The 24,861-nt window shown below is 50.8% G+C and overlaps 2 protein-coding genes across 7 annotated transcripts; one reads left to right on the top strand and one right to left on the bottom strand.

Annotated features, from left to right (window-relative positions):
- Window positions 1-2,745: 2,745 nt before the first annotated feature.
- SYCE2 (synaptonemal complex central element protein 2) lies at window positions 2,746-17,065 on the top strand. Of its 6 annotated transcripts, none has more exons than XM_032884150.1 (5): window positions 2,746-2,913; window positions 3,550-3,674; window positions 14,376-14,586; window positions 15,638-15,826; window positions 16,903-17,065. In XM_032884150.1, exons 1-5 carry the CDS (start codon window positions 2,899-2,901, stop codon window positions 16,945-16,947), a joined length of 585 nt encoding a protein of 194 aa, XP_032740041.1. In that variant the 5' UTR covers window positions 2,746-2,898; the 3' UTR covers window positions 16,948-17,065. The 6 variants fall into 6 exon arrangements, with proteins under 6 accessions (XP_032740041.1, XP_032740039.1, XP_032740035.1 ...); XM_032884148.1 differs by having other exon boundaries at window positions 2,747-2,913; window positions 3,532-3,674; XM_032884144.1 differs by lacking the exon at window positions 2,746-2,913 and adding an exon at window positions 3,074-3,328.
- On the bottom strand, window positions 16,371-22,318 carry GCDH (glutaryl-CoA dehydrogenase). Its single transcript, XM_032884143.1, has 12 exons — window positions 22,256-22,318; window positions 22,031-22,160; window positions 21,906-21,941; window positions 21,468-21,611; window positions 21,262-21,324; window positions 20,879-21,049; window positions 20,035-20,164; window positions 19,737-19,953; window positions 19,132-19,235; window positions 18,715-18,840; window positions 18,238-18,398; window positions 16,371-16,813 (listed from the first exon to the last, which is right to left on the bottom strand). The coding sequence occupies exons 2-12, from the start codon at window positions 22,119-22,121 to the stop codon at window positions 16,740-16,742; spliced, it is 1,317 nt and encodes a 438-aa protein (XP_032740034.1). The 5' UTR covers window positions 22,122-22,160; window positions 22,256-22,318; the 3' UTR covers window positions 16,371-16,739.
- Between the last annotated feature and the right edge of the window lie 2,543 nt (window positions 22,319-24,861).

The raw sequence follows: 24,861 nt of genomic DNA, 5'->3' as shown, positions 1-24,861 counted from the left end.
CATATGAGAGGGGAAGGCCAAGGCAGGTGCCACAATTCCCCCTGGCAGCCAGGCATGGTGAGGTGACGGGGTGGGGGCAGCTTTAAAAAAAAAAAATGTTCTTTTTTTTCACCCCGAAAGCATTTCTTTAAGTTTGCCTCCTCCCCCTTTTTAAAAAAAGAGCAGTTTCTGGTTCACAGCAAAATTACGTGGAAAGTATAGAGATTTCTCATCTACTCTCTTCCCCCACACACGCACAGCCTCCCCACCGTCAACATCCCCACCAGAGCTGTGCCTTTCATCAGGACGAATGAACTCCAGAGACTTCTGACTGCCCCTACTTCATGGTTCGTGCACTTCACGGTGTGTTGTACGTTCTCTGGGTTTGGACAGATGTGATGCTGCGTGTCCATTGTTAGGGTAACACAGTATTTTCAGTGCCCGGAAAGTCCTATGTGTTCCACCCATTCATCCTTCTGTCCTCCCCCTAAAAAGCTACTCTTTTTTAAAAACACGGTCTCCTAAGAATTTCACAGGAGCACCTAGGAAGATGAGTAGGATAGAGCTTCCTGAATCCACACTGAGCCGTGAGTGCGTTCTCGGTTTCTGTGGAAATATTTTAAAGCAAATCTCAAAGTCTCCAGGTTCCTCACCCCGACGTCTTCAGGGTCGGCGCACTTTTGGAAATAGGAACGGTACTTCTGGAACCTTGGGGCCGCCATTACAGCCAGCACAGTTGGCAGTTGAGGCTGTGGGCTTCTCTGGTTCCTGGGTGCGTGTACATACCAATCTCACAGGGGCTACTCGGTCGATTTTTTTTCTTTATTTCAAATTAAATAATTCAGTCATACAGAAAAATACTCATTCGTGCAACAAATGGGCACCTTCTGACTGCCAGCCGTGTCTTGAGCTGAAGACAGCGAAGGGGAGAGCGGACTCAGGTCCCTGCCCTGGGGAGCTGACCTGGGGGAAAGGGTACACTGGAGATATAAACAGATAAATACGGAAATGGAGAGCGGGGTAAAACCACAGAAAAGTGAAGGTGGGTGGGCAAGGTGAAGTGTACAGAGCATAAACCATAAAGCCTAATGCAGCAAGCACTTAGGAGTCCGCCCCCCAGTTGGGTCAAATCTGAGCATGGACTACATTTGTTTTGGGTCTTCTGCATTTTAGATCTGTGACTAATGGTTCGAAGACCCTGTGGGCTCGTCCTAGTTCCTTTTGCCAGCACCTCACTGAGATTGCTCCCTCCTGAATTTGGCGTTTCTCCTTCTCATGTGTTTTTAAAACTTTTGCTACTATACATGTTACTTAAACAAGACAGGTTTGATTTTGCTTATTTTCAGAAGTTAAACAGACCGTGCACCATAAAAAAATCGTCCTGAATATTGTGTGTTGCTTTTCTTTTTTTTTTTTTTTTTAAGATTTTATTTATTTATTTGCCAGAGAGAGAGAGAGAGAGAGCACAGGCAGACAGAATGGCAGGCAGAGGCAGAGGGAGAAGCAGGCTCCCTGATGAGCAAGGAGCCTGATGTGGGACTCGATCCCAGGACTCTGGGATCATGACCTGAGCCGAAGGCAGCTGCTTAACCAACTGAGCCACCCAGGCGTCCCTTGCTTTTCTTTTCAATGAGTGTGTGCACATGCACGTGTTTACCAGTGAATCTTTTGAGATTTTTCTCCTAGATAATCCGCAAATCCTCAAATCTGGTGCTGCAGGAATGTACATTTTGTTTAAGTTGTGGCTTTGCCACAAGATACTAATGTTAGCTGCTGTTTATTAAACTCTTATGTTCCAGAAGTTTATGTCTGCAACCCTTAGAATAGTCCGTTTTAGATTTTATTGCCTCAGTTACAGGCAAAAATGGATTTTGAGAATGAGTGGCAGTTGTATGCCCCGCCCCCCAGCCCCTCTCACTGGTAAGAAACCAGATTCAAACCACATTCTCCATAATGTAGGTGTCAACATGGGTGCCCTAGTCATTGCGTGACCGAGGACAGAGCCCTGCACAGGATTCCTGCTGCCTCTCACACATGGACAGTGACAGGTGTCCTAGAGCTCAGCTCCACTTTACCAGTGAACTGGAGCAAAACCCCAACCCCTTGCTTTGGCCCCGAGCCCAAGCCCTGCCCAATTTTGATCCCTCACTCAGAGCCTCCCCCATTCCCTCTTCTCCCTCCCTGCCAGGCCTAGCTTCTCAAGCACACTGAGTCTGCTCCCACTTCAGGACTTTTGCACACGCCTATTCAAATCTTTTGCCCATTTTTAAGTTGAGTTGTCTTACTATTGAGTTGTAAGAGTTCTTTGTAAATGCTGGCTGTAAGTTCTCAGATCCATGTTTAGCAATATTCTCTCCCAGTCTGTGGCTCCTCAGGTGCCCATCATTATTGTTACTATTAAGGCATTGTTGTTGTTATTACTATTATTAGTAAGGGATATGGGCCCAACTCTAAAGGCCAGACCTGCCATGCTTTTAAGGGGTTTACAGTTTTAGAGCGCACAGGTAACTGATTCAAGGGGATACTGCATAAATACTTCACTGAAGACAACAGGTTTTAATCAAGAACGGCCACGGTCAGGATTTTTTATTGCAAAGACTTCTTGGGGGTCAGCGCAGATGAACTGAAATCTGAGAATTAACATAGAGACTGCTCGATTCCCTCAACCCATGCAGGGCCCGGGATCCTCCCACGTGGGCACACAGACCACCTCCTCCCGGCGGCTCCTGCTGCGCGCGAAGCCTCTGGCACTGCCCAACCGCCGGTTAACGGCCGACTCCGCCCCGCTGCGCCTGCAAGTTCTCAAAAAGAGGCGGGACCAGGAGCACGTGATGCAGCACGTGCGCGGGGGCCTGGCGAGACGGGGGCGGAGCTAGCGCGTGCGCAGAGGGTACGAAGGAGAAGGCGGGAAAAGACGGGATGGAGCGACAGGGAGTAAGCGACGCTTGTTTTCCTTCGCGCGGAGGGTGGGCGAGCGGGCGGACGGGCGGGAACGGCCGCGATCTCGGGCTTCCCTGGCGGACCCGAACCTGGCCGCTTGTCTCCTGGCATCGGGGCCACCCCTCTCCTGGCCGGGTCCGATTTCCTGACTGACTGACCAGGCCCTGACTGACAGACGGGACTGTGTGACCGACACGCTGACAGCCCGGGCCAGAAGGACAGACTCCCACGCATGGCGCGTGGCAGGAGCAGGGTAGAGAAAGGCTCAGATATCCACGTGCCGCACCCCTTTCTTGTCTTCTTTTTCTCCTACCTCTTCTCCTTCCTCGGAGGACTCGAGCCGACGCACACACCAGTTAGGAGCCCAGCGCCCCTCCCGGCGCCCCTGCCCTCACCCCAACCCCTCCAGGTCTCCCCGCCACTGTCCTCCGGCGCTCCAAGCGCAGGGCCCTCCCACCACACGTCCCCGACCTCGTGGTGCCCGTCCCCGCCCCGCGCGCCCCTCCTGGGGGTCCCCGGCCTTTCGCAGCGGCACACGGAGGTGCCCGGGGTCGAAAGGGCGGTAGGAGGAGACCTGACCCCTTCTCGCCCTTACCCCTCTGGCCTCTCAAGCGCTGGCTGTGCTCACAGGTGGACATGCCCCTCGTAGAATGCAAGGACCAGGATCCACAGGATCTCCCCCCGCTGGGGGAGAGCAAGGAGCGGCAGCAGGGCGAGGAGAGCCGCGAAGACGAAGCTGGTCGGGGGTCAGCTAGGTGAGGAAGCACCCTGCCCGACGGGTCCACATAGACCCTTGCGTCCTTCTCATTCACCAAGTTCTTCCCCGAGACCCTGCCAGTGTCTGCTGTGGGTGCAGTTGCTCTGTGTACTGGTCAGACATCTGCCATGTGCGTGGCATGGTTCCAAGTGCCAGGACACAGCAGTGAGCTGGCACTCTGGAGGAGGAGACAAACTAAACTCGGGAATATATAGTCAGGAGATGCTAATGCTGTGGGGAGGGGGTGGGGCAGAATAGGAGAGAGTGCCAGTTTAGATCAGAAGGTTAGGGAAGACTTCCTGGAGGAGGTGACAAATGAACCAGGAGGATAGGCAGAACTATGCTCTAGACAGAGGAACAGCACCTGCAATGTCTGGGAGGAGGACTGTGCTGGAGGAGCCAAAGGGGGTGATAGTAAGAGATAGAGTCAGGCAGGTAATGGGACTTTGGGTGTTAATCACCCATGAAAAGGTCTGGAATAGAGTGACATGGCAAGGGCTGTTGTTAATAAAGTTTTATTGGAATGTAGCCACACTTGTCATGGCTGCTTCTGCAGAGACAGATTTTTGCAACTGAGGCTACAGAACCCACAAAGCTGAAAAGATTTACTATCTGGCCCTTTCTAGAAGTTTGAAGTCCTCTGGACTAAGGTATTAAAAGCCTCTCTCTGGCATCCATGTAGAGAATAGATTGTTGAGGGCAGGAGTAGAAGCTGGGAGACCAATGAGGAGGTGATTGGAATCATCTAGGGGCAAGGTGACTCCAATTTGGCCCATGGTGGGTCTATTGAGGTGATGAGAAGTCAGATTCTGGATATATTTAAGAAGGTAGAATTGACAGAAATTGCTAATGGATTAGTTGTTGGAGCTGAAAGAGCAGCATCAAGGATGACCAAAAAAAGCTTTTGTCTTGTACATTTATCTATTCACCAAATATTTCTTGAGGGTCTGTTTTGGCCAGACACTAATGCAGAGTATGCAGCAGTGAACAAATCACAATTTCTGCTCTCTTGGAGCTTTCTTTCACTTAGCACCTTTCTTTCACCTTCACTTAAGGTTTCTCTATATCTTTTCATGGCTTGATAGCTCATTTCTTTTTAGTGCCGAATAATATTCCATTGTCTGGATGTCCCACAGTTTGTTTATCCATTCACCTACTGAAGAACATCTTGGTTGCTTCCAAGTTTGGGCAGTTCTGAATAGAGCTTCTATAAATATTCATGTGCAGGTCTTCATGTGGATTTAAATTTTTCTATTCCTTTGGGTAAATACCAAGGGGCACCATGGTTTGATCATATGATAAGAATATATTTAGTTTTGTAAGAAACTGCCAAACCGGCTTCAAAAGTGGCTGTGCCATTTTCCATTCCTGTCATCAATGAAAGAGAGTTCCTGTTGCTCCACATCCTCTTCAGCACTTGATGTTGTCACTGTTCTGGGTTTTCACCATTTTGATAAGTCTAGTAGTATCTCACTGTTGTGTTAATTTGCAGTTTCCTGAAGAGATGAAGTTACACACCTTTTCATATGTTTATTTATCATCCATATGTCTTCTTGGGGGAGGTGTCCGGATTTTTTTGCCCTTTCTTTAATCAGGTTGTTTCCTTATGGTTTTTTGTTGTGCTTTTTTTGAAAAAAGATTTTGTTTATTTATTTGACAGACAGAGATCACAAGTAGGCAGAGAGGCAGGCAGAGAGAGAGAGGAGGAAGCAGGCTTTCCACTGAGCAGGGAGCCCGATGAGGGGCTCGATTCCAGGACCCTGGGATCATGACCTGAGCTGAAGGCAGAGGCTTTAACCCACTGAACCACCCAGGTGCCCCTTTTAAGAGTTCTTTATATAATATATATATTATATATATATATCATATACTTGTCCTTTATTATGCATGTGTCTCACAAAGATTTCCTCCCAGTTTGTGGTTTATCTTTTCATTCTGTTAACAGCGTCTTTTGCAGAGCAGAAGTTTTTTAATTTTAATGAAGTCCAACTTACCAATTTTTTTTCTCTTGATAGTATATCTTAAGACGGTTTTCTAGATTTTTCTTATGATATCTTCTGGGAGTTTGACAGTGTTTGACATTTAGGTCTGTGCTGCATTTTGAGTTAGTTTGTGTGAAAATATGAAGTCCGTGTCTCATTTTTTTGCCCACGGCTGTCCAGTTATTCCAGCACTGTTTGTTGAAAAGTCTCCTTTCTCCATTGAATTTTCTTTGCTCTTTTGTCAAAGATTAGTTGACTATATATGTGCAGGCCTATTTCTAGGCTCTCTATTCTGTTCCATTGATTTATTATCTATTCCTATACCAGTACCACACTATTTGGATCACCGTAGGTTTATAGTAAGTCTTGAGGTCAAGGAGCATCAGTCCTCCAACTTTGTTCTTCTACTTCAATATTAGGTTGGCTATTCTGGGTCTATTGCCAAGCTGATTTTCTTTTTTTTTTTTTTTAAGATTTTATTTATTTGACAGACAGAGATCACAGGTAGGCAGAGAGGCAGGCAGAGAGAGAGAGAGAGAGGGAAGCAGGCTCCCCGCTGAGCAGAGAGCCCGAAGCGGGGTTCAATCTCAGAACCCTGGGACCATGACCTGAGCCGAAGGCAGAGGCTTTAATCCACTGAGCCACCCAGGCGCCCCACCAAGCTGATTTTCTGAAAAAGAGTGAGAGAGGACAGTAATAACAATAAAATAATGTGATTTCAACTGGCTGCATGGGCTGTAAAGAAACCAAACAAGAGTAAGGAGCAACTAGAGTGATAGGGGGTTTAGAGTAGTTACAGAAGAGCTCTAAGGAGGTTACATGATAAGGAGCTGCCAGGGGGCTTCGGCGGGGGGCCAGATGTGCCAGGCAGAGTAGAAGTCTCTGAGGTATGAATAAGCTTGGTGTGCTCACAAAGCAGTCTCAAGGTCAGCATATCAGCATTGTGATTGGCAGCAAGGGGATACCCTGAGTCCACCGGACAGAGGCATTCCTACCCTCCCGGTGCTTCCATCTGACCGAGAGGCAGATACTGAATAAGCACCGACACGGGAGAGAGTGGGGTGCTGGGAAAATGTTTCTCCTGGGGGCAGCCAGCCCCGAATGGGGACCAGAGACCGCACCCTTGAAGAAGCAATGCTGAATCTAAAGGTAAGGGAGAATGAATGTTGAGTGGCCATGGGGTGGGAGGAGGGGCTGAGAAGAGTTTGTGCAAGGGCCCTGTGGTGTTCAGGGAAGTGAGGGCAGGCCAGTGTGGCCAGGTATGGTTGTGAGTGTGAGAGGAGCACTGGCTGGCTTGGCAGAGGCCAGGTAATGCGTTTTGTCAGCTACGGACTTTATTCAGAGGACTTTTTTGGTAATAGCTTGAGATATAATTCACATACTGTACAATTCCCCAACCTAAAATGTACAACTCAACTGTTTTTAATACATTCACAGAGCTGTGAATCACTACAGTCAACTTTATAACATTTTCATTGCCCCAAGAAGAAACTTTGCACCCCTAACCATCATTCCCTGGTTTCTGGATCTCCCCCCAGCCCCGTGGTAACCACTACTTTCTGCCACTCTGGAAATGGATTTGCTTCTGCGGGACGTTTCATATAAGCAGACTCATACACTTATGCGGTCCTTTGTGACTGGCTTCTTTCACTGAGCATAATGTCTTCAGCGTTTATCCGTGTTGTAGCACGTATCAGAACTCCATTTGTCCAGATGGCCAAATAGTAGTTTACATTACGGACTCACCGTGTTTTACTTATCCATTCATTGGTTGGTGGGTTGATGGATGTTTGAGCTGTTTCTGGTTTTTGGTTCTTGTGAGTAATGCTGCTATGGATATCCAGGCACAAACTTTTGTGTGGGCGTCCATTTCCATTTCTCTTGGGTAGATACCTAGGAGGGCCATCACTGTGTCAGAGAAGTGCCATGTTCTGGTTCCTGTTCTTAAAAGACACTGGCTGCTTTGTGGAGAATGGGTGGGAGCGGGCAGGAATGGACATGGTGAGACCAGGTGGGAGGTTCCTGTGGGGGGTAGCATCTAGCAGGGCAGATGGAGAGAAACTCTTACGGGGGTGGAAGGAGCATTTAGTGAGGCATGAGGGAGGGGTGAGCCGAGGATCTCTCCCAGCTGGTGTGCTACCAAACGGTGAAAAGGCCGGTGTGTCAGGCATTGCGATTGGCAGCGGGGATAGCCCTGCTGGGTTGTGCTAGAGCAGGCTCCTCCCAGTCCACAAGAGCCAGTTCTACACATCTCTTCCCAATATAGCATTTAGCCCTTTTATGTTGGTAGCTTGAAATTGGCTATAGTGGGAGTCTGCACCATGGAAATTGGCAAACAGTACAAATCAGGCCTTTTTTCTCCCCCACCAAGAGCCACTTGCTAAATGTTTACTAGCACACCGCTTTCTCCCCACTTTGGACTGGTTTCCAGCTGGTAATGGTTTCCGTGGCAGAGGCAGGAACATGAGTTCCATTTTGCCCTTATTGAGCTTGAGGTGACTTGGGACATACACATGAACACGTCCAGCATACAGTCGGATTTGCTGACCTGGAACTCAGGGTTGACAAGGGGCTGGAGATGGCACCGTGGGAGCCACTGTTTCAGTGGCAGCTGTGGGGTGAATGAGCTCACCTAGGGAAGGAGTGCGACAAGGCCAGGCTCAGGACAGGTCCCTGAGGACTCTAGGTATAAAGCCAGGTTCCCCTTACCTCCAGATTGCTCAGTTGTAAAGCAGGCTGCAACAGGCAGTGGTTTCTAGGTGTGTATTATCAACTGGAGACCAGAAAAAAGAAGGAAATGACTGCAGTCATTTGTTTGATAACATCTTCCTGCAAACAGGGTGTTTCGACCTGGATCGAAGTGGCAAAGAGACACAGACAACAGCATTATCAGAGACTTCAGGGAGTTCCACTAGAGCTTTGGGATGAAAAAACAGATGGACTAGAACCAGTGCAAGGGCCAATTATTAGATCCAGCAGCAGACACTCAGCGACATGATTAAAATGTGAACACATAGGGGCGCCTGGGTGGCTCAGTGGGTTAAAGCCTCTGCCTTTGGCTCAGGTCGTGATTCCAGGATCCTGGGATCGAGCCCCGCATTGGGCTCTCTGCTCAGCAGGGAGCCTGCTTCCTCCTCTCTCTCTCTCTCTCTCTCTGCTTCTCTGCCTATTTGTGATCTCTGTCTGTCAAAATAAATAAATAAAATCTTTTAAAAAAATAAATAAAAAAAATAAAATGTGAACACATTTTGGGAAAGAAAAGAAGAGGGTAAGGAATGGACTCAGTAGCTTTGATTCAAACCTTCCCCCTTCCTGGCTGCACTTCAGCAAAACCTCATTTCGCCCAAGCACCAGAGATTCTGTTGTGTTCCTCCTTGAATGTTTGATTAGCTTGTCTCCCCTCCTGGGACTGCCGCCTGCGGTGGTCATAAGTGGCTGGCGGATTGTTTACTTGTATACTGTTAGAGGCCACGGAGGGAGGGCCCCACCAGCGGGCTGCTCTGGCTCATACGCCTGCCAATCAGAGCTTTACCTGGAACGAACAGATGGTCTCTTCACTTAGACCCATTTCCTCACCGTTCCCGGGCCCCCTGCCAGCATGGGCCCTGCTCGGAAACTAGGTCCTAATCCTTGCAGCTGAATTAAGGACTCCTTAGAAGGACAGACCATAATAGATGAGCGAGGTGAAGTGTTCACAGCCCCCACCCCAAGTCCCCCCTGCCTGACCCCTCCGTGGGGCCATGCACACCCAGCCTGCTTTGTTGGGCCTACTTCCATTCGCTGGCCTCCATCCAGGGCTGGGCAACAGAAGCAGGCCTGGGAATGGGGGAAACCAGTGAAGAGGACATCGTGCATTTTGTTTATTAAAGTTAATTGGTGAATGCAGGCCCAGGGAAGCCTATGATTCATTAGCATCCTGATGAATATGCAGCTGCCGAGTATTAAGAAAAATGAAATGGAAAGAAAGAAATCCCCAAAGGAGAGGTTGGAAAAAATCAAGAAGCTCTCTGCAGACATGCGATGCAGGCCTTTGTCCCACAACAAAATTTGAATGAGACGAATTCAAGTGATTTTTCACCATTTGCATAGCTGCCATGAAAACCATTCCATCCTCATCCCTGGAGCCTGATAAAGGAGTGACTTTGAACTGCTAGCAGCGCAAGCCAGTTGTGAGCAATTGTGTAAAAAAGAAGCACCTGTTTTTATAATTTATTTTTTTTAAAGATTTTATTCATTTATTTGACAGAGATCACAAGTAGGCAGAAAGGCAGGCAGAGAGAGGAGGAAGCAGGCTCCCCGCCAAGCAGAGAGCCCGACGTGGGGCTCGATCCCAGGACCCTGAGATCATGACCCCAGCTGAAGGCAGAGGCTTTAACCCACTGAGCCACCCAGGTGCCCCTATAATTTATTTTAATTTCAGAACCTTGCCCTGTCGGGACACGGCGACTGTGGGCAAGGAGGTTTGTGAGCGGGAATGTTACATAGGGCTCTGGAAGAAGTTCACTCCTTTACGTATTCAGTGACTATTTGTGCCGCCTTTGGGTTCCATAGAATGCTGTCGCCTCCCTGAGTGTGCACGGTGTCCTGGAAGGAACCAATGTGTGTAAACCATGGCAGTCTTGCGATTAGTAAGCGGAGGTGCTGAGGGGGTGCACTAGCAGAAACTCTGAATGGTGAAATTGTAGGAAGGGGAAATCATTTCAGGCAAAGGCCGGTGGGTTTGGTGAAGTTGTGGAACGTTCCAAATTGCTCGGAGCGGAGGGTTGGGAGGGAAGGTGGCAGCCTGGGCCCTGGAAGGCCTTGTGTGCTGTGCGAGGGAATTTACTTGATCCTGTAGCACGTGGGGGCTCTCAGGCTGTCAAGCAGGAGTAAGACATCAGATTGCAGTTTCGAAAGTCCCTAAAGACCAGGTGAGAAATGACAGGTGTGGAGTTCCAAATGATTAGGTAGAGGGGAGATGATAGGTTTGGGAGAGATTAAGGGGGTGGAAGGGAGGATTTTCTGACAGGATGTGGAGGACAGAGAGAAGCTGGACTCTGGGCTGACTTTCACGTTTCTGGCATGGGAACCAGGTGACTTTTGGTGTCATTCATAGAAGGGGAAGGAGAATGGCAATGTTGGTGTGCAAATTTGGGAGTCTGAGATGCCTCCGGGACAGCCGAGTAGGGAGGGTCTGGCGGTAGTCAAATACACTGTTGGGGGCTCAGGAGACAGGTGTGAGCAGAGGATGAACTTGGGGGTTGTAGAAGGTGGATGGTAATGAAAGCCCTCTCTAGTCATTTCATTCATTTATTCCACACCTCTTTATTACTCCTATCATGAGACGTAGGTATTATGGACATGAAGATGAGTGACACATGGCTCAGTCCTCCCAGAGACGACGGGGGAAGCTGAGGGGCAGGCCCTGACACTGTGGGTGCTGTGTGCATGTAACTCAGCCAGGAAAGACTTTCTAGAAGAGGCAGGATATAGGCAGGGAAAAGGACTGGCTACAAGGGTGCCTTTGGAGAATGACAGGTTGTACATTGTGAGGTGGTGGATGGGGATTACCAGGAAAGACCAGCAGGGAGGAAGGTTGGGGGTCCTGGCTTCAGAGCAAGGGTGAGAACAATGGTGTGAAGAGAGCGAGGCCAGCAACAGAGTCTGGGAACGTGATGTGTCGGGAATGGCAGGGAAGGGTGGTCAATAGCACCAGCTGCAGCCAGGAGGTCAAGGGAATTATGGCCTGAGGTATCTGCCAGGTGCGACAGGGGACCTTGGCAGGAAACGCTTCATTTGAGAACTGGGGCAGGAACCAGTGGGCCGAGAAGAGAGAGGTGAGAAAACGCACTCACAAAGTGCCAGCAGCTCTTTCTAGATGAGCTACATGGCTGTGAAGGGAAGGAGGAGGAGGTGGCTGGCTGAGGGCTACCTGGTGTTGGAGGGGAGGGGTGCGTATATGTGTGCTGTTTTAAGATGTGAAACTGGGGATGACATGTCCCGGAATAGGTCAGCCCAAGGGAGATGTCAAAGGTACAAGAAGAGGGTGAGGTACAGAGGGGAGAGGGATTGGGAGGCCGGCAGAGGCATGGAACCCTTCTCCTGCCTGCCATGTGGGGAAGCGGGAAAGAGGATGGTGGGTGGGGAGGCCCTTTTGGGGGGGGGGGGGGGGGGGCAGTGGAGGAAGTTACTGGCCCGTTTGTGAATACACTGTGTGTGTATCTGCTCAGGGTGAGGGGAAGCTAGTATTCGGCCAGGGACAGGAGAGTTATGAAGGTTTGGAATGGCTGGTAAGAATGAGAGAGGGAGGTGACAAGAGCACAGACAGGGTGCCCAGTGACCTTGAGGACACCCCAGAAACTAGAGAGCTAGACTCTGCAGTGACCTTGTTCACAGGATCATTATTTCCTCCAGTGTCATTCAAGTTCCTAAGTCTAAAAAAAGATAAAACCGCTTGGTTATGGACAGCCAGGGTGGGGTTTTGGTGTGGGTGTGACACAGGGGTGAAGGGAAGAGGGTCTGAGAACCCCAGATGAAGACTGTAGTGATAGAGCCCCTGGTTTAGGCTGAACAGGAGGGCAGTCAGTGCTTGAGGTCTCAAGGAAGTCAAACGCCAGGCTTTCTGGAACCCATATCCACAATTCATTCCCTCATCATCATGCAAAGCATGGCTGTCTTTTTAAGAGCCATCCACTTTTTTTTTTTTTTCACAAGCATCCAAATGTTATAAAAGTCTGAATGTTGAACTGTCGGTGTCTGGAGTTGGGGGGTCTGGCTGGCTCAGTCAGAAGAGCATGGGACTCTTGGTCTTGGGGTTGTGAGTTTGAGCCCCACTTCAGGTGTAGAGATTACTTAAAAATAAAATCATAAAAAAAGGAAAAAAATAAAATGTGTGTCCCAGGTCTGAATTAATCTCCTTCTGGCTCACTTCCCCGCAGGAAAGCAGTAATCGCCAGCTAGGAGGCCATAAACTCCTTAGTGAACCTTTTTCCTGCAGTACAATGTCTTTTTACAAGAATGCTCAGGAATGCTTTAGTTCGTTTATTTTCTAGCTGACATAAGTCTCTGCTATAGTTTATCTGCCTCAGAGACACACTTTCCCATCTTGATAAATGCACTGACCACATACACGTGTCTCGCCTTGGAGGCTGATGAACTTGCATGCTTTATATGAGGCCAGAGGAGGGCAGAATAGATCAGACAGACGGAAGGCATCCTTCATTCATTCAACAAACAATGAAGATTTACTAAGTGGTGAGTGCTGGGAATTCAGAGATAAATAGGACACAGCCTTCTGGGGAGACAGGAATGGAAGCTGTGACAGGCACATGCAGTGATAGAGACAGGCACAGGGTCATGGACAGTTTATCAAAGGAGGCATTGGTGTGGGCTAGGTCTCACAGGTCAAGTCAGAGAGCAAGCACAAAGCCACAGAGGTAAGAAGCCATCTGGCAAGGAGTACTCGAGGACCAGGACACAGCTGAGGTCTAGGGCCCGAGAGCTTTCATGCAGGCAAGAACTCTGGCCACCTAGGCTCTTGTGCTCAGGGGTTTCACTGCGTTTCTGTCCTGTGCCAAAAGGAAGAGCTTAGGCAATCAGGAAACCACCAAGAAAAAGAGTTTTATGGAGAAAGCACCCAAAAATCAAGATGTAATTTTCTAAGTAATCAGTGCCTGGCTTGTGGTCTTGGCCAACTCTATGGCTGCTTGTGAACTGGTGCATTCAGGAACTGCTCTGTTGGCACCTCTGAGTCAGCCATTAAGAGCTGGAAGGACCTCAGATGGCAAAGAAACAGAGGACCCTGGGGCAGCAGGACATGGGCTGGGGAGTCAGGCCAGCTGGGTGCCATACCCATCTCTACCACACACTGGCCGGTGACCCTGGGCAAGTGACACACTGACTCTGCGTTCTCAGTTAGGAGGTAGGTAAAGACCATGGGTGGACCAACCCCAAAGCATGGTCAAGAGGATGGAGCAAGACAAGGTGTGCAGTTAGGAGCGTGCCTGATGGAAAGTGCTTACAGATCAGATAAAGCAGAGATACAGAACAAAAAAAAAAAAAAAGAGGAAAGAAGGGAGGGAGGGAGAGAAGGAAGGAGCCCGACGGTAAACATTTTAATTTAGAACACCAAGGGGTCTGCTAATCAGATGGCAACTTTTTTTTTTTTTTGCATAAACTTCATTCTTAATGCATTACCCACAATTTCCACTTCATTTTTAAATATTTTATTTATTTAAAGTAAGTTCTACACCTAACTTGGGGCTTGAACTCATGACCCCAAGATCAAGAGTTTCATGTTCCACTGACTGAGCCAACCAAGCACTCCTCCAGTTGTTTTTAAACCAGAGTGAAAAGTCGTAGGTCTTGACAAAGCAATCTCTATGCAGAATCCTTCTATATGTTTACAAGCTTTGCCCCAATCTACAGTTGTTGATATACTATCGTAGAAATGACACTCATTTCAAAGCAACAAGTTGGTTTAATAACATGACAGTGGGCTCTGAAGCCCAGGAGATCCCCATTCTGGAACTTTCGGTGGGTTTTGTTTGCACCTCTGGATCTATTTCCTTAGTTATAAAATGGAGATGCTGTCCCTGCCTCACAGGACAGTGTGTGAGTGAATAAGCAAGCGTTGCCCACAGGAGACACAGACACTGGTTCCCCTCCCAGCACAGAGCTAGTTGAGATCAGCGCTCTGGAGAGAATGTAGTGTTGACCTCAGTTTCCTGTACTTACAGAAGTCAGGTTTCTAGCCCCTCTATCGCCACCTCCAGTGCCAACCGCCAGCTGATGATGCTAGAAGGGAAGTCAGGATCCTACTTTTCTTCTCTGGACTCAAGCATCGACATCCTGAAGAAGAGGGCCCAGGAGCTAATTGAAAACATCAACGAGAGCAGACAGAAGGACCACGCACTCATGACCAACTTCAGGGACAGCCTCAAGATCAAGGTGAGAGATTCTCCCACAAACTGCAAAGCCCCAGTGGGCAGGGGGAAGGTGTCCTCTGTAAAGGGTGAAAGGGGAGGGGATGAGCTGCTGCCACTGAGTGTCTTTGAGGTTTTAGGCCTGATGCTAAGCAAGCTGCAGATAGTACCTCATTTCTTCCTACAACAATCCTGCCAAGAGCTCAGACCTGTTTTATAGATGGTAAAGTAAGGTTTGGACATACTTTGCCCAAATGAAAGAGCCAGGATGAGGAACAAAGGCCCATCTGCCCCCACAGTCCACCCCTCTTATTTCATGCCAGGGCTGATGGCCATGGGAGTAGGGGCTGAGGCATAGCCTTCTTTGTCACACACATTTGTCCTCCAGAAGTTGAATGGTTTGTGGGGTGCCCGGCTGGCATGCAACTCTTGATCTCAGGGTTGTGAGTTTGAGCCTCACATGGGGTGTAGTAATTACTTACAAATCTTCCCCCCACAAAAAATGAATGGAATGGTTTGTGATGGGAGGGTAAGGTTCCCTTGACATGGCTGGGCCTTAAAGTGTCTAACAAAGCCTGATGTTATGTTCAGGTCCAACATTCGTGATTGTCCCGGAAGCTTCTTCAGAATGCATCATGAGTTCTGTTGAATGGGACAGCTTGTTGGTCACATAGGGGACACATGTCATGCATCTCTCAAAGACAGGCTGACTTTTTCCCTTCTCCCTCCTCCCATCCCTACCAGTACCCGCCCTGATACATGAGAGAAAACTTAGAAGGTAGAGAAGAGTATAACATAGCAGAAAAAATAGACAGACACTACTTTGTCGCATGTTTTCTTCCAGTTTCCACCGCGTATTTTCTTCCTAACCTGTCTGAGCCTGTACTATATACATAATTTTGCATCTTCCTTTAAAAAAAATTTAAATATACAGGCAATTTCACTTCCAGTCACTGGAATTGTTGTTACCATTTTTGTAAGATAAATTGCAGAAATCTTAGCGAGACGCTTAAAAACAAACATCTTGTGATGCCTCTTGTTTGATTTTCTAAAAACATGCTTTATTTTTTAAAAAGGTTTCAGACCTGACAGAGAAGCTCGAGGAGAGGATGTATCAGATTTATAATCACCACAACAAGATCATTCAGGACAAGCTCCAAGAGTTCACCCAGAAAATGGCAAAGATCAGCCATTTGGAAACAGAGCTCAAACAAGTGTGCCACACCGTGGAGACAGTGTACAAAGACCTGTGCGTCCAGCCTGAGGTATGACTAATGGCATGCCTGTGGGCACCGCCGAGGAAGGCTAAGATGAAGTAAATGTCAACACAAACCAAGGACGTTAGCACCAAGCCCAGCCCCAAACCCCACAGGGACCACTATCCCAGCAAAACCCCTGATGTTCTGGCCCCCTCACCCATGGCCCCAGGCTCCCTGAGGTGGTATGTCTGAGCTGAGAAGCTAGACGGTTGTTACTTGCCACCACTGTATGGTCAGCTCTGTGGTGACAGAAAGGACAGCGGCCCCTCTGTCTACAGTCCTGAGCCTGGGTCAGTGCCTAACCAGGGCTATTACAGCAAAGCCCAAAACTCGGACACGGGCCACACCACTTGAGGGGAAAATCCCTGCATGTCAAACACCTCACAGTCCCCACACTTTTCCCATGACTGAAATGACTTCTTGGGTGGTTACAATTAAATGTGGCCCAACACCTTGGGGTCACACATGCCGACTTTATTAGTCTTTTGCTCTCTTCCTGCTCCAACATCCAGCATTAGGCATTCACCCACAAGATGGGAGGGTCGGAGGGTCGGAGGGCACACAGTGAACTCCCGGTGTGTGGGGCATTTGCTCAGTCAGACACCAGAGGCTGCCTCCGTGCCACTCCCCTTCCCTCTTCCGGCTCCCGTCAACAGAAGCTTCTGTTCCAAGATAAGTGGAATCCGTTCCTGTCCACGGATAAAAGTGGGTTGAGAAACTTGGTACAGAGAGTCCCATCTTCTTTTTAAGGAACACATTTGAATGACTTCAAAGGGAAAATTTTGATAATTAAGAATCAGTGTCTCTCGCTTCCCACTATAAAAATTGGCTCCATCTGCCACCTCCCTGAGTAAGCTCAGAGCACAGCACTTCCCTGGGAAGGAGCTTGAGACCATCTGGGCTCCCGGGTGAAGCATGTTCACTTGCTGGCCGTGAACGCCTGGATCCCTGTGATTGCCCTTCCAAGGATCAGAGCGTGAATGTCGTGAGTGCCTGGACAAGATAAATACAGAGTCGGTGTGGAGTCCGAACAGCTCACAACCTCGCTTTAACGTCAGTCTGCATGTCCCTTCTCCCCCTAGGCTACTACTTCGGAAGAACAGGCCCACAAAGATGGCGAATTCTGAGAGCTACTGGGAGCGTCCCCTCTTAGTGACAGCCACCAAGAGAAGGCTGAGGCCACCACTGGCGCCATGCTGAAAAATTTTTTTTCACAGTTCTGTAATGCATCTTGGCAAAAATAAAAAAAAAAAATCTAAAAAAACAACCCAACAAGGGTCCTTGTGCTAGACCCAGAACTTCAAGTCCAGCCCTGGCCGTGGGCCCAGCTTTGGGACTCCCCCATACTTGGCAGATTCATCCCACGCGACCCTGCACAGTTGGTTAAATGTTTGATTTTCAACCCATTCATGCTTCTTTCCCTGTGGGATAGGTCAGGCCCTTTCTTATCCACAGAAGAGATGGGAAAGCAAAAATCAGATAAACTGCTTGTCCCAGCTGATCTCCGCCATCCTAAAGCCACCGTGCCGTATCCCATATTCCCCTCTCTCCGGGCTGGGTAACATGTCAGAGCCCTCAGTGCTCTCCTTTGCTCTTTCTCAGTTTAAATGGGTGAAGAGATACCGCCTCCCTTTCACGGAGCAAAACAATTATGTTTACTTCCCAAGTGCCAATCTGACCCCATCCTTCCCCTGCGTAAAACTCCCTGAAGGCCCCCCTCTGCTTGTCCTCAGGGTCATCCCCACACCGGTAGTATCCCCCCAACCCTCCGTCTTGCTGTTTCTGGAATGTCCCATCCAGAATAGCACCCGGAAGCTGTTTTGCTCTCCCAAGGAGCTACGCTTCCTTTCAGGCCTAACGTGGTCCCACTTTCTCCCCAAGATGAGCACTTGTGCCCCTTTACATTTCCCTATTTCTGCCTGGCTCATACAAGATGGTACTATTTTTTCCTTTTTTTTTAAGTTTTAAATTCTCTTTTTCCATGTCAGTTTTCCCATGAGGAAAGGGATTTGGGGCCCCATGCATGTTAACAGCCAGTCACCAGGTGCAGACACCCCAGCCTGACTGTGATTTGTCTTTTTTCTCTTAACGTAAAATGGGGTGGTGATTCCTGTGTGTAGCTGCACGTTTGCTCCCGGGCACCCACCAGCTCACCAGGCACTGTGCCCCGTGCTGGGGGTGCCCGAGGAGGTTGCAAAGTCCTGGGCAGCACCATGGGAGAAAGGGCCGAGAGCATGTCACTGCCACAGTCCCTGTGTGAGCCACTCCAGATGAAGAACACAATGGAACTTGCCCCAGGTCACACTGCTAGTGACGACAGCTGGGAGGAGGACTCAGGCCTGCTGTCCCCACCCTTCTCCTCTAGACAGTGAGGCCCCTGGGACACTCACCGCCCCACCCCGAGACCCAGCACCTACCTTCATAGGTGTTCACGGCCTCCAGGTTCATGGCATGGCGGATGACGTGATACTCATCAGAAATCCCATTCCCCCCTAGTATGTCTCGGGCCTGGCGGGCGATATCCAGAGCCTTCCCACAGTTATTCCTCTTCAGCAGGGAGACCATTTCCGGAGTGGCCCTGGGAATGGTCCAGACATGTCACAAGTCTGGGATCACAAAGAACTGATCCCAGAAGTCCCTAAGCCCTGGGCCAACCCAGCCAGGGGAGAAGATTCCCCAAGTTCTAGTCACAGCAGCAGACACTGAGCTTCCAGTAAGGGACAGGCAGGCAGTCCTGTCCTATTAAGGCCAAGAGGGAGAGAAGGGACAGGTCCCCAGGGGCCACCAGGGAGGAAAGACCTTTCTCCCCAGTTCCAGCCACCACCACGTCCAGCAGGGGCAGAGGGTCCTCTCCTTACTGCCTAGCCCCTGCTCCCCCAACACAAAGCCCCTACTTGTCTTGATCTTTCAAGCGGCCAAGCTGCAGGCAGGCGTGAAGGCCCAGCGTGATCTCAGTAAGCATGTCTGCCAGCTTCTTCTGAATCAGCTGGTTCCTGGCCAATGGGACGCCAAACTGGATCCTAAGCGGGGAAGTTCAGGGTTAAGTGTGGGCATGCTCACTCCCCAGTCCAGGAAGCCTTCCCAGGCTGCCTCGGCCCTCACTGAGTTCACCTTGGCCCTGTCACTGCTCAGTGTCACCAACGTCACTGAGCAGTCGGCCCCTCACTGCTCAGAAGGACTTCCCAGACCATTTCACCCAGTGGGGAACTTAAGTCTGATAGGCAGGAGATGAGGAGTCACTGGTAGGGTAAGGGATCGAGCCCGTGCCCCCCGTCAGGCCCCCCAGGAGATCTCATGGCAGCCCCACACACCTGTCCAGGCTGTACTGCCGGGCTGTGTGCAAACAGAATTCGGCGGCTCCGAGCACGCCCCAGGCGATGCCAAACCGGGCATTGTTCAGGCAGCCGAAGGGCCCCTGTGGGGTTGAGAGAGGCCTCAGCCCCACCCAGGAGCTCCGAGACCCCAGGCAGAACTAACTTACGTAGGGGGAAGCCCCCTCCCCAGATGTGCAGTCACGGTAAACAGAGGCATTCAGGGCTGCCATTTCAATCACACACAGTCCCAGCACCAAAGGTCACGCACACACAGTTCTACCCAGCCCAGGACCTGTGTCTCAGATGCTCAGATCTAGGGGATGATGTGAGGAGACAGAAAAAAGCACACGTATCAAAGGATTAAGCTGGTTCAGGCCCGTATGTGTCCTTGGCAGAGCCAGTATAAGCGAAATGGTCACTCCAAAAGGGCAATTTCCAAACATCAGTGAGCCAGGCAGAAGCTCTCAGAATCACTCGTGTGTGGGCTCCTCAAGCACAGGGACTGTGTCTGGTCCCCAGCTGGGTCCCCAGCATGGGGCCTGCCCAAGGAAGCCGCACCAGCAGGTGACCTGATACCAGTTCCCAAGGTGGCCGCTGCTCACCGCCAGACCAGATACATCAGGCAGCACATTCTCCTCTGGCACCTCCACACTGTCCATGACGATCATGCCCGTGGACGAGGCCCGCAGGGAGAACTTGCCCTCAATCTTGGGGGCTGAGAGGCCCCGCATGCCCTTCTCCAGGAGGAAGCCCCGAATGCAGCTATCTTCACACCGAGCCCATACTACAAACAGGTCGGCCACAGGTGAATTGGTGATCCTGGGGGAGGGATAGGCAGTGAGGGTCTGGCCACTTCCTTCCTGCCCCTGCCCACCTGCCTGAGACACCCAGGCCCCTCACCAGGTCTTGGTCCCACTGAGGGTGTAGCTCCTGTTGGATGGGTTGTGGCGGGCTCTGGTCTCCATGCTGCCAGGGTCACTCCCATGGTTGGGCTCTGTGAGTCCAAAGCAGCCCAGGAGCTCCCCCTTGGCTGCAGGGACAAGATAGGGTCACAAGTCTGCCTGTCCCCCACTCAACTCCTCTAATGAAAATTGTCAGCCTCCCCATCAAGCCAGGCCAAAGGGAGACCCAACTCTGCCCCCATGGCACTCTCAAGTGGTGTCAGTGTGTGGGGATAGCCTCCCACCCCCCCAGGCCACAGTAACAATGCCATGATCAGGAAGGAGGGGCCCCACAGGAGCCAGGAAAGAACGAACCTGTCTTGAAGGCAGTGAAAAGGAGTTAAGCAGGAGGAGGAAGGGTGGAGAGGAGCGGTTCCACTGAGGGTACAGATATGCAAAGGCCCAGTGGCACATGTGGAGAATGCCAGCTGAGTCTGGCTGAGGAGAAGTAGTCGAATGGCCAGAGATGAGGTGGCATGGTCAGCAGAGGCCTGCCTATTCATGAGGGGCCTGGTGGACCCAGTCAGGAAATTAAGACTTTAAACTTTGGGCTGGGATGGGGACACACAGCGAATCAGGAGGGAGATGATGGTGGTAAGTGGGCAGAGTGAAGAGAGACCCAGGAGGAAATATTCAGGAACAAATATAGGGGTGAGGCCCACAGTCTGGCAGGGGATCTGGGTAGCCATTGGAGCTATCCTTGAGGTAGGGACAGAAGGCAGGCTCTGGGGACAGTCCGATTCCTAAGTTCCAGACCACTGAGATGGTCTTCCTTCCACCAGGCTCTACAGGCAACTGCTCACCCAGCCGGGGCAGGTACTTCTCCTGCTGCTCCTTGCTGCCGTAGGCGTAGATGGGGTGCATGACAAGGGAAGACTGGACACTCATTGCTGACCTGTAGCCACTATCCACCCGCTCCAGCTCTCGGGCCAGGAGCCCATAGGCCACAGATGACACTCCGGCACAGCCATACCCTGGTGGAGGGGAGGGGGAAGGAAGACAGGGCAATGGGAGACAAAAGTCCCGCCCAGCTGGGACCAGTGTGATTCCTGGGGCCCAAGAGACAGAACTATATAGGGGCGCCCCAGGAGGAGTTTCCAGACTAGGAAACTCAGGCTCAGGAATAAGAAGGAGCTTTCCAGGACACAGAGCGGGCTGCAGAGTGTGGAAATAAATCTGTCCCTACCTTTGATGGTGGGCCCCAGCACACCAAGCTCCCCCATTTCTGAGATGATCTCTCGGTGAAAAACTGCAAAACACAGATGCTCAAACTCAGGCCCAGCCCTAGCCCACTGGAGCCCCCATCCCAGGGACAGAGGGGGCCCGGGGCCCTGCTAAAACAGGCAGAGCTGGTGTGCACAGGGGAGGGTGCCCACCCGCACACCTCAGCACCTTCGTTGCGATTGGCCAGCAGGATTCGGGGCATGAGGCGCTCCTGGCAATAGGTGCGGAAGGTATCCCTGATGAGGATCTCATCCGCTGTCAGCTGCTCCTCCAGCACCAGCGGGTCCCTCCAGTCAAATAAAGGACGCGAGGCTGGGAGAGGGAGCAGAGAGTGGGAGAGGGCTTGACTCGGCCCAGCCTACCCGACCACCGCACCCTCCTCTCCTGGAAGGCTCAGCCCCACTCCAACGCTCCCAACTGGCTCCTGGTGATGTGGGCAGTAAAGACCACTTGCAAGACGGCATTTCTCCGGGAAACTCACTGTCTCTGGCCCCGGCCACGCCCTGCCTCCCCTCTGGGGCAGCCCTCGGATTCTGGGACAGAGCCCATCCTGGGCAGACAGATGGACAGGAGCCACAGACGCCCGGCGCAAGGAGGGGTCCTTACACTTAGTCGCTCGGTTCTGTGTCTTCCCGCCCTTTTCTGCAAACACAGGACGAAAAAGTCACTCCGGAAAAGTCCCCCGAGCCTCCAGTTCCACCCTCTCCACCCTGCCCCCGACGGGCACTGACCAGTCTGCGCCGCCGCTGACCCCCACCCGCGCAGGAAGCTCAGGCCTGGTCCCCGGCTCAGCAGCCGCTCGGAGAACCTTCTCAGAGCCATTTGGGCAGCGGGCGGGAAAGCAAAGCAACCAAGGCCAACCTGGAGGAGCAGGGGCGTCAGGGCGGAGTGGCTTCCACAGGCAGGCGCGACCCTGGCGCCACTGGCCCCTCTCGCCCCCCCTGACCAATGCTTACCTGGCGCCTCTCGCCTCACCCTATAGTCCACAGTACGACAGGCAAAAATCATCTGACCTCTGGAGGGGGTGGGAGGGGCGGATGCCGAATGGGGCTTCTCATTGGTCTGTACTAGGACCCCTCTCCTCCGCGGCTCTGCCTTTTAAAAGGGCCACGGCAGCTTTGCCGTGGAATCGTGAACGTCCGGGCCAAGATGCGTTAGCAACTTTAAGAAGCAGAACAGGGAAGGGGCGGAAGGTGAGTGCGCCAAGCCAATTGGCCAGCTGTGTTCCTGTTCTGATTGGCCCTAGGAGGGGGCTCGGCCCACTCTTGATTGGTCAGTTGCAGGGGCCGTGTGTCCGAATGATTCTGGAGTTAAACGAGGAAACCGAGGCACCAGAAAAACGAGTCCGGGGAGCCAGGAGGGCAGACCTTGATGTCTCTCCTCTGATGGCTGCTGTGGGGAGCAGGTGGAGAGGCGGGCTCCTGTGGGCGATCGCAGCCCAACCTACCTGACAGTCCGTCCTAGGAAGCACGTGTAGTAGCCATGAGCGACCGTGTGTGTGACTTGGGGTGATTTCCGTGCGCTGTTGCTTCTTGTATCTCCGTGTGTGATGGTGCCGGACCGGCTATGTATCTGTATGCGGGTGTACCTACGACGTTGTGGGGCGGTTGACTGTGGCCGGTTGTATGCCACTGTAACTGGCTGTGGCTGTGTGCCTGAATGTCTTTGTGGTTTCTTGTAGTTGTGTGTAGTTGTAAGCTTGTGTATTGGTATTCCGTGTGATCGTCTGTATGTATGACTCCGTGCTGTGATGGTTTTCTCTCAAGATGTGGCTATTATCTTTGTGACAACATGACTGGATATTTGCGTGTATGTCTGTGTGGTTGTGTGCCTCCATGTGTCAGTGTGATTTGGTCTATGTGCATTTGGACTGGACTGTGAGTGTGATATGAGTATATGCCTGAGTGAGTGGCTAGGCTCACCTAGGTCACTTTGACGAGCATTTGTGTGATGTGCATTTGAATCTGGGTGCACTGTGCTTGACCATCTCTATATCTAAAAGGCACATATCTAGCACGACATGGCCTTTTCTCAGGTGGGGACAGTAACACCCAGAAAGCAGAATGAACTTGCTCAAGGTTCCAGTAGGCCAAGTGCAGAGCAGGGATGTGTATTGGGATCTAGCCTGGTTTCCAGGCCGAGCCACTCCCTGCCCACCAGGAACTTGTCTCCCCATATTAACATTCTGACTAACTGCGTGTATATCATGTTCTACCTCACATACCATCTCTGAATGGGTGTGATGGGAGTAACGGTGGGATTGTGTTCTGAATGTGGTCACTGGCCTGCCTGTCCCCAAGTGCCTGGGGCCTGGGTATCCCTAGACCCTTCCACTTTCTGGGCCCTTCTTGCCCTTAACCTCCATAAAAACCTGTTTGAGCCCTCCTCCTCACCCCATAGGGAGTCCATCAACACCCTGAAATGCCCCTGATTCTGCATGGCTCTCATTCTTCTGGTCACCTCTCTTCTCCCATAGCCAGTGGCCTCTCTCCCCCACCCCCTTCCTTTCCCCAAATGTCCCTACCCTGAAGCTGGTGTAGGTGTCAGAGGGTGATGTCGGTATCTGTACCAGGAAACCCCAATTGGGGTTCAGGCCTTGACACCCCGGGATGTCTGCCACGCCTCCAGGCCACAGGCTCCTAGGGGACAAATGCTTCCAGCCAAATGCCTCCCTCTCTCTGGACTCTTATCTTCTTGCCTCCCATTTTAGAGCCAAACAGGCCTGTTTAGTGCCTCATCCCAAACCAAGGAGATCTCTCCCCAAGAGAGACTCTGCTTTCTTCTCTAGCAACCCACTAATTCCAGCCATTTTATTTTACTGGGGCAAAATTCACAAAACATAAATGAACCATTTTAAAGTGAACAATTCACAGGCATTTAGCATTCACGATGCTGGGCAACCACCACCTCTACCTAGTTCCAGAACATTTCCCTCACCCCAAAAGGAGACCCTGTACCCATTAGCGGTCACTCCCCATTCCTCCTCCCCCTGCTTCTGGCAACCACTAATCTTTTGGTCTGCATGGATTTGCCCGGATATCAAATGGACTCATATGTGTGATTGTTTGTGACGGACTTCTTCCACTTAGCATGCTTTTGAGGTTCACCCACATGATTATATATTGAATGTCATTCCTTTTTATGGCTGAAAGATATTTCACTGTATGGACAGACCACATTCTGTTTATCCGTGTATCTGTTTGTGGACATCTGGGGTGTTTCTACGTCTTAACTATTGTAACTAATGCTGCTATGAACATAGTGTACAAGTATTCATTTGAATGCCTGCTTTTTTTTTAATTTTATCTATTTATCGATCAGAGAGATCACACAAGCAGGAGAGCAGCAGGCAGAGAGAGAGGGAGAAGCAGGATCCCCGCTGAGCAGGGAGCCCAACGTGGGACTCGATCCCAGGACCTGACCCAAAGGTAGACGCTTAACCGACTGAGCCCCCCAGGCGTCCCCTGAATACCATTTTCAATTCTTTGATGTATATACCTAAGAGTGCAATTGCTGGGTCATATGGTAACTCTTGTCCAACTTTTTGGTTATTTAACTTTTG

Source organism: Lontra canadensis, unplaced genomic scaffold, assembly GCF_010015895.1.
Source record: "Lontra canadensis isolate GAN:19392208 unplaced genomic scaffold, GSC_riverotter_1.0 scaffold88, whole genome shotgun sequence".
Classification (NCBI taxonomy): Eukaryota; Metazoa; Chordata; class Mammalia; order Carnivora; family Mustelidae; genus Lontra; species Lontra canadensis.
Note: the sequence above shows the minus strand (reverse complement) of the source record. Positions and strands in the feature narration are given on the sequence as shown.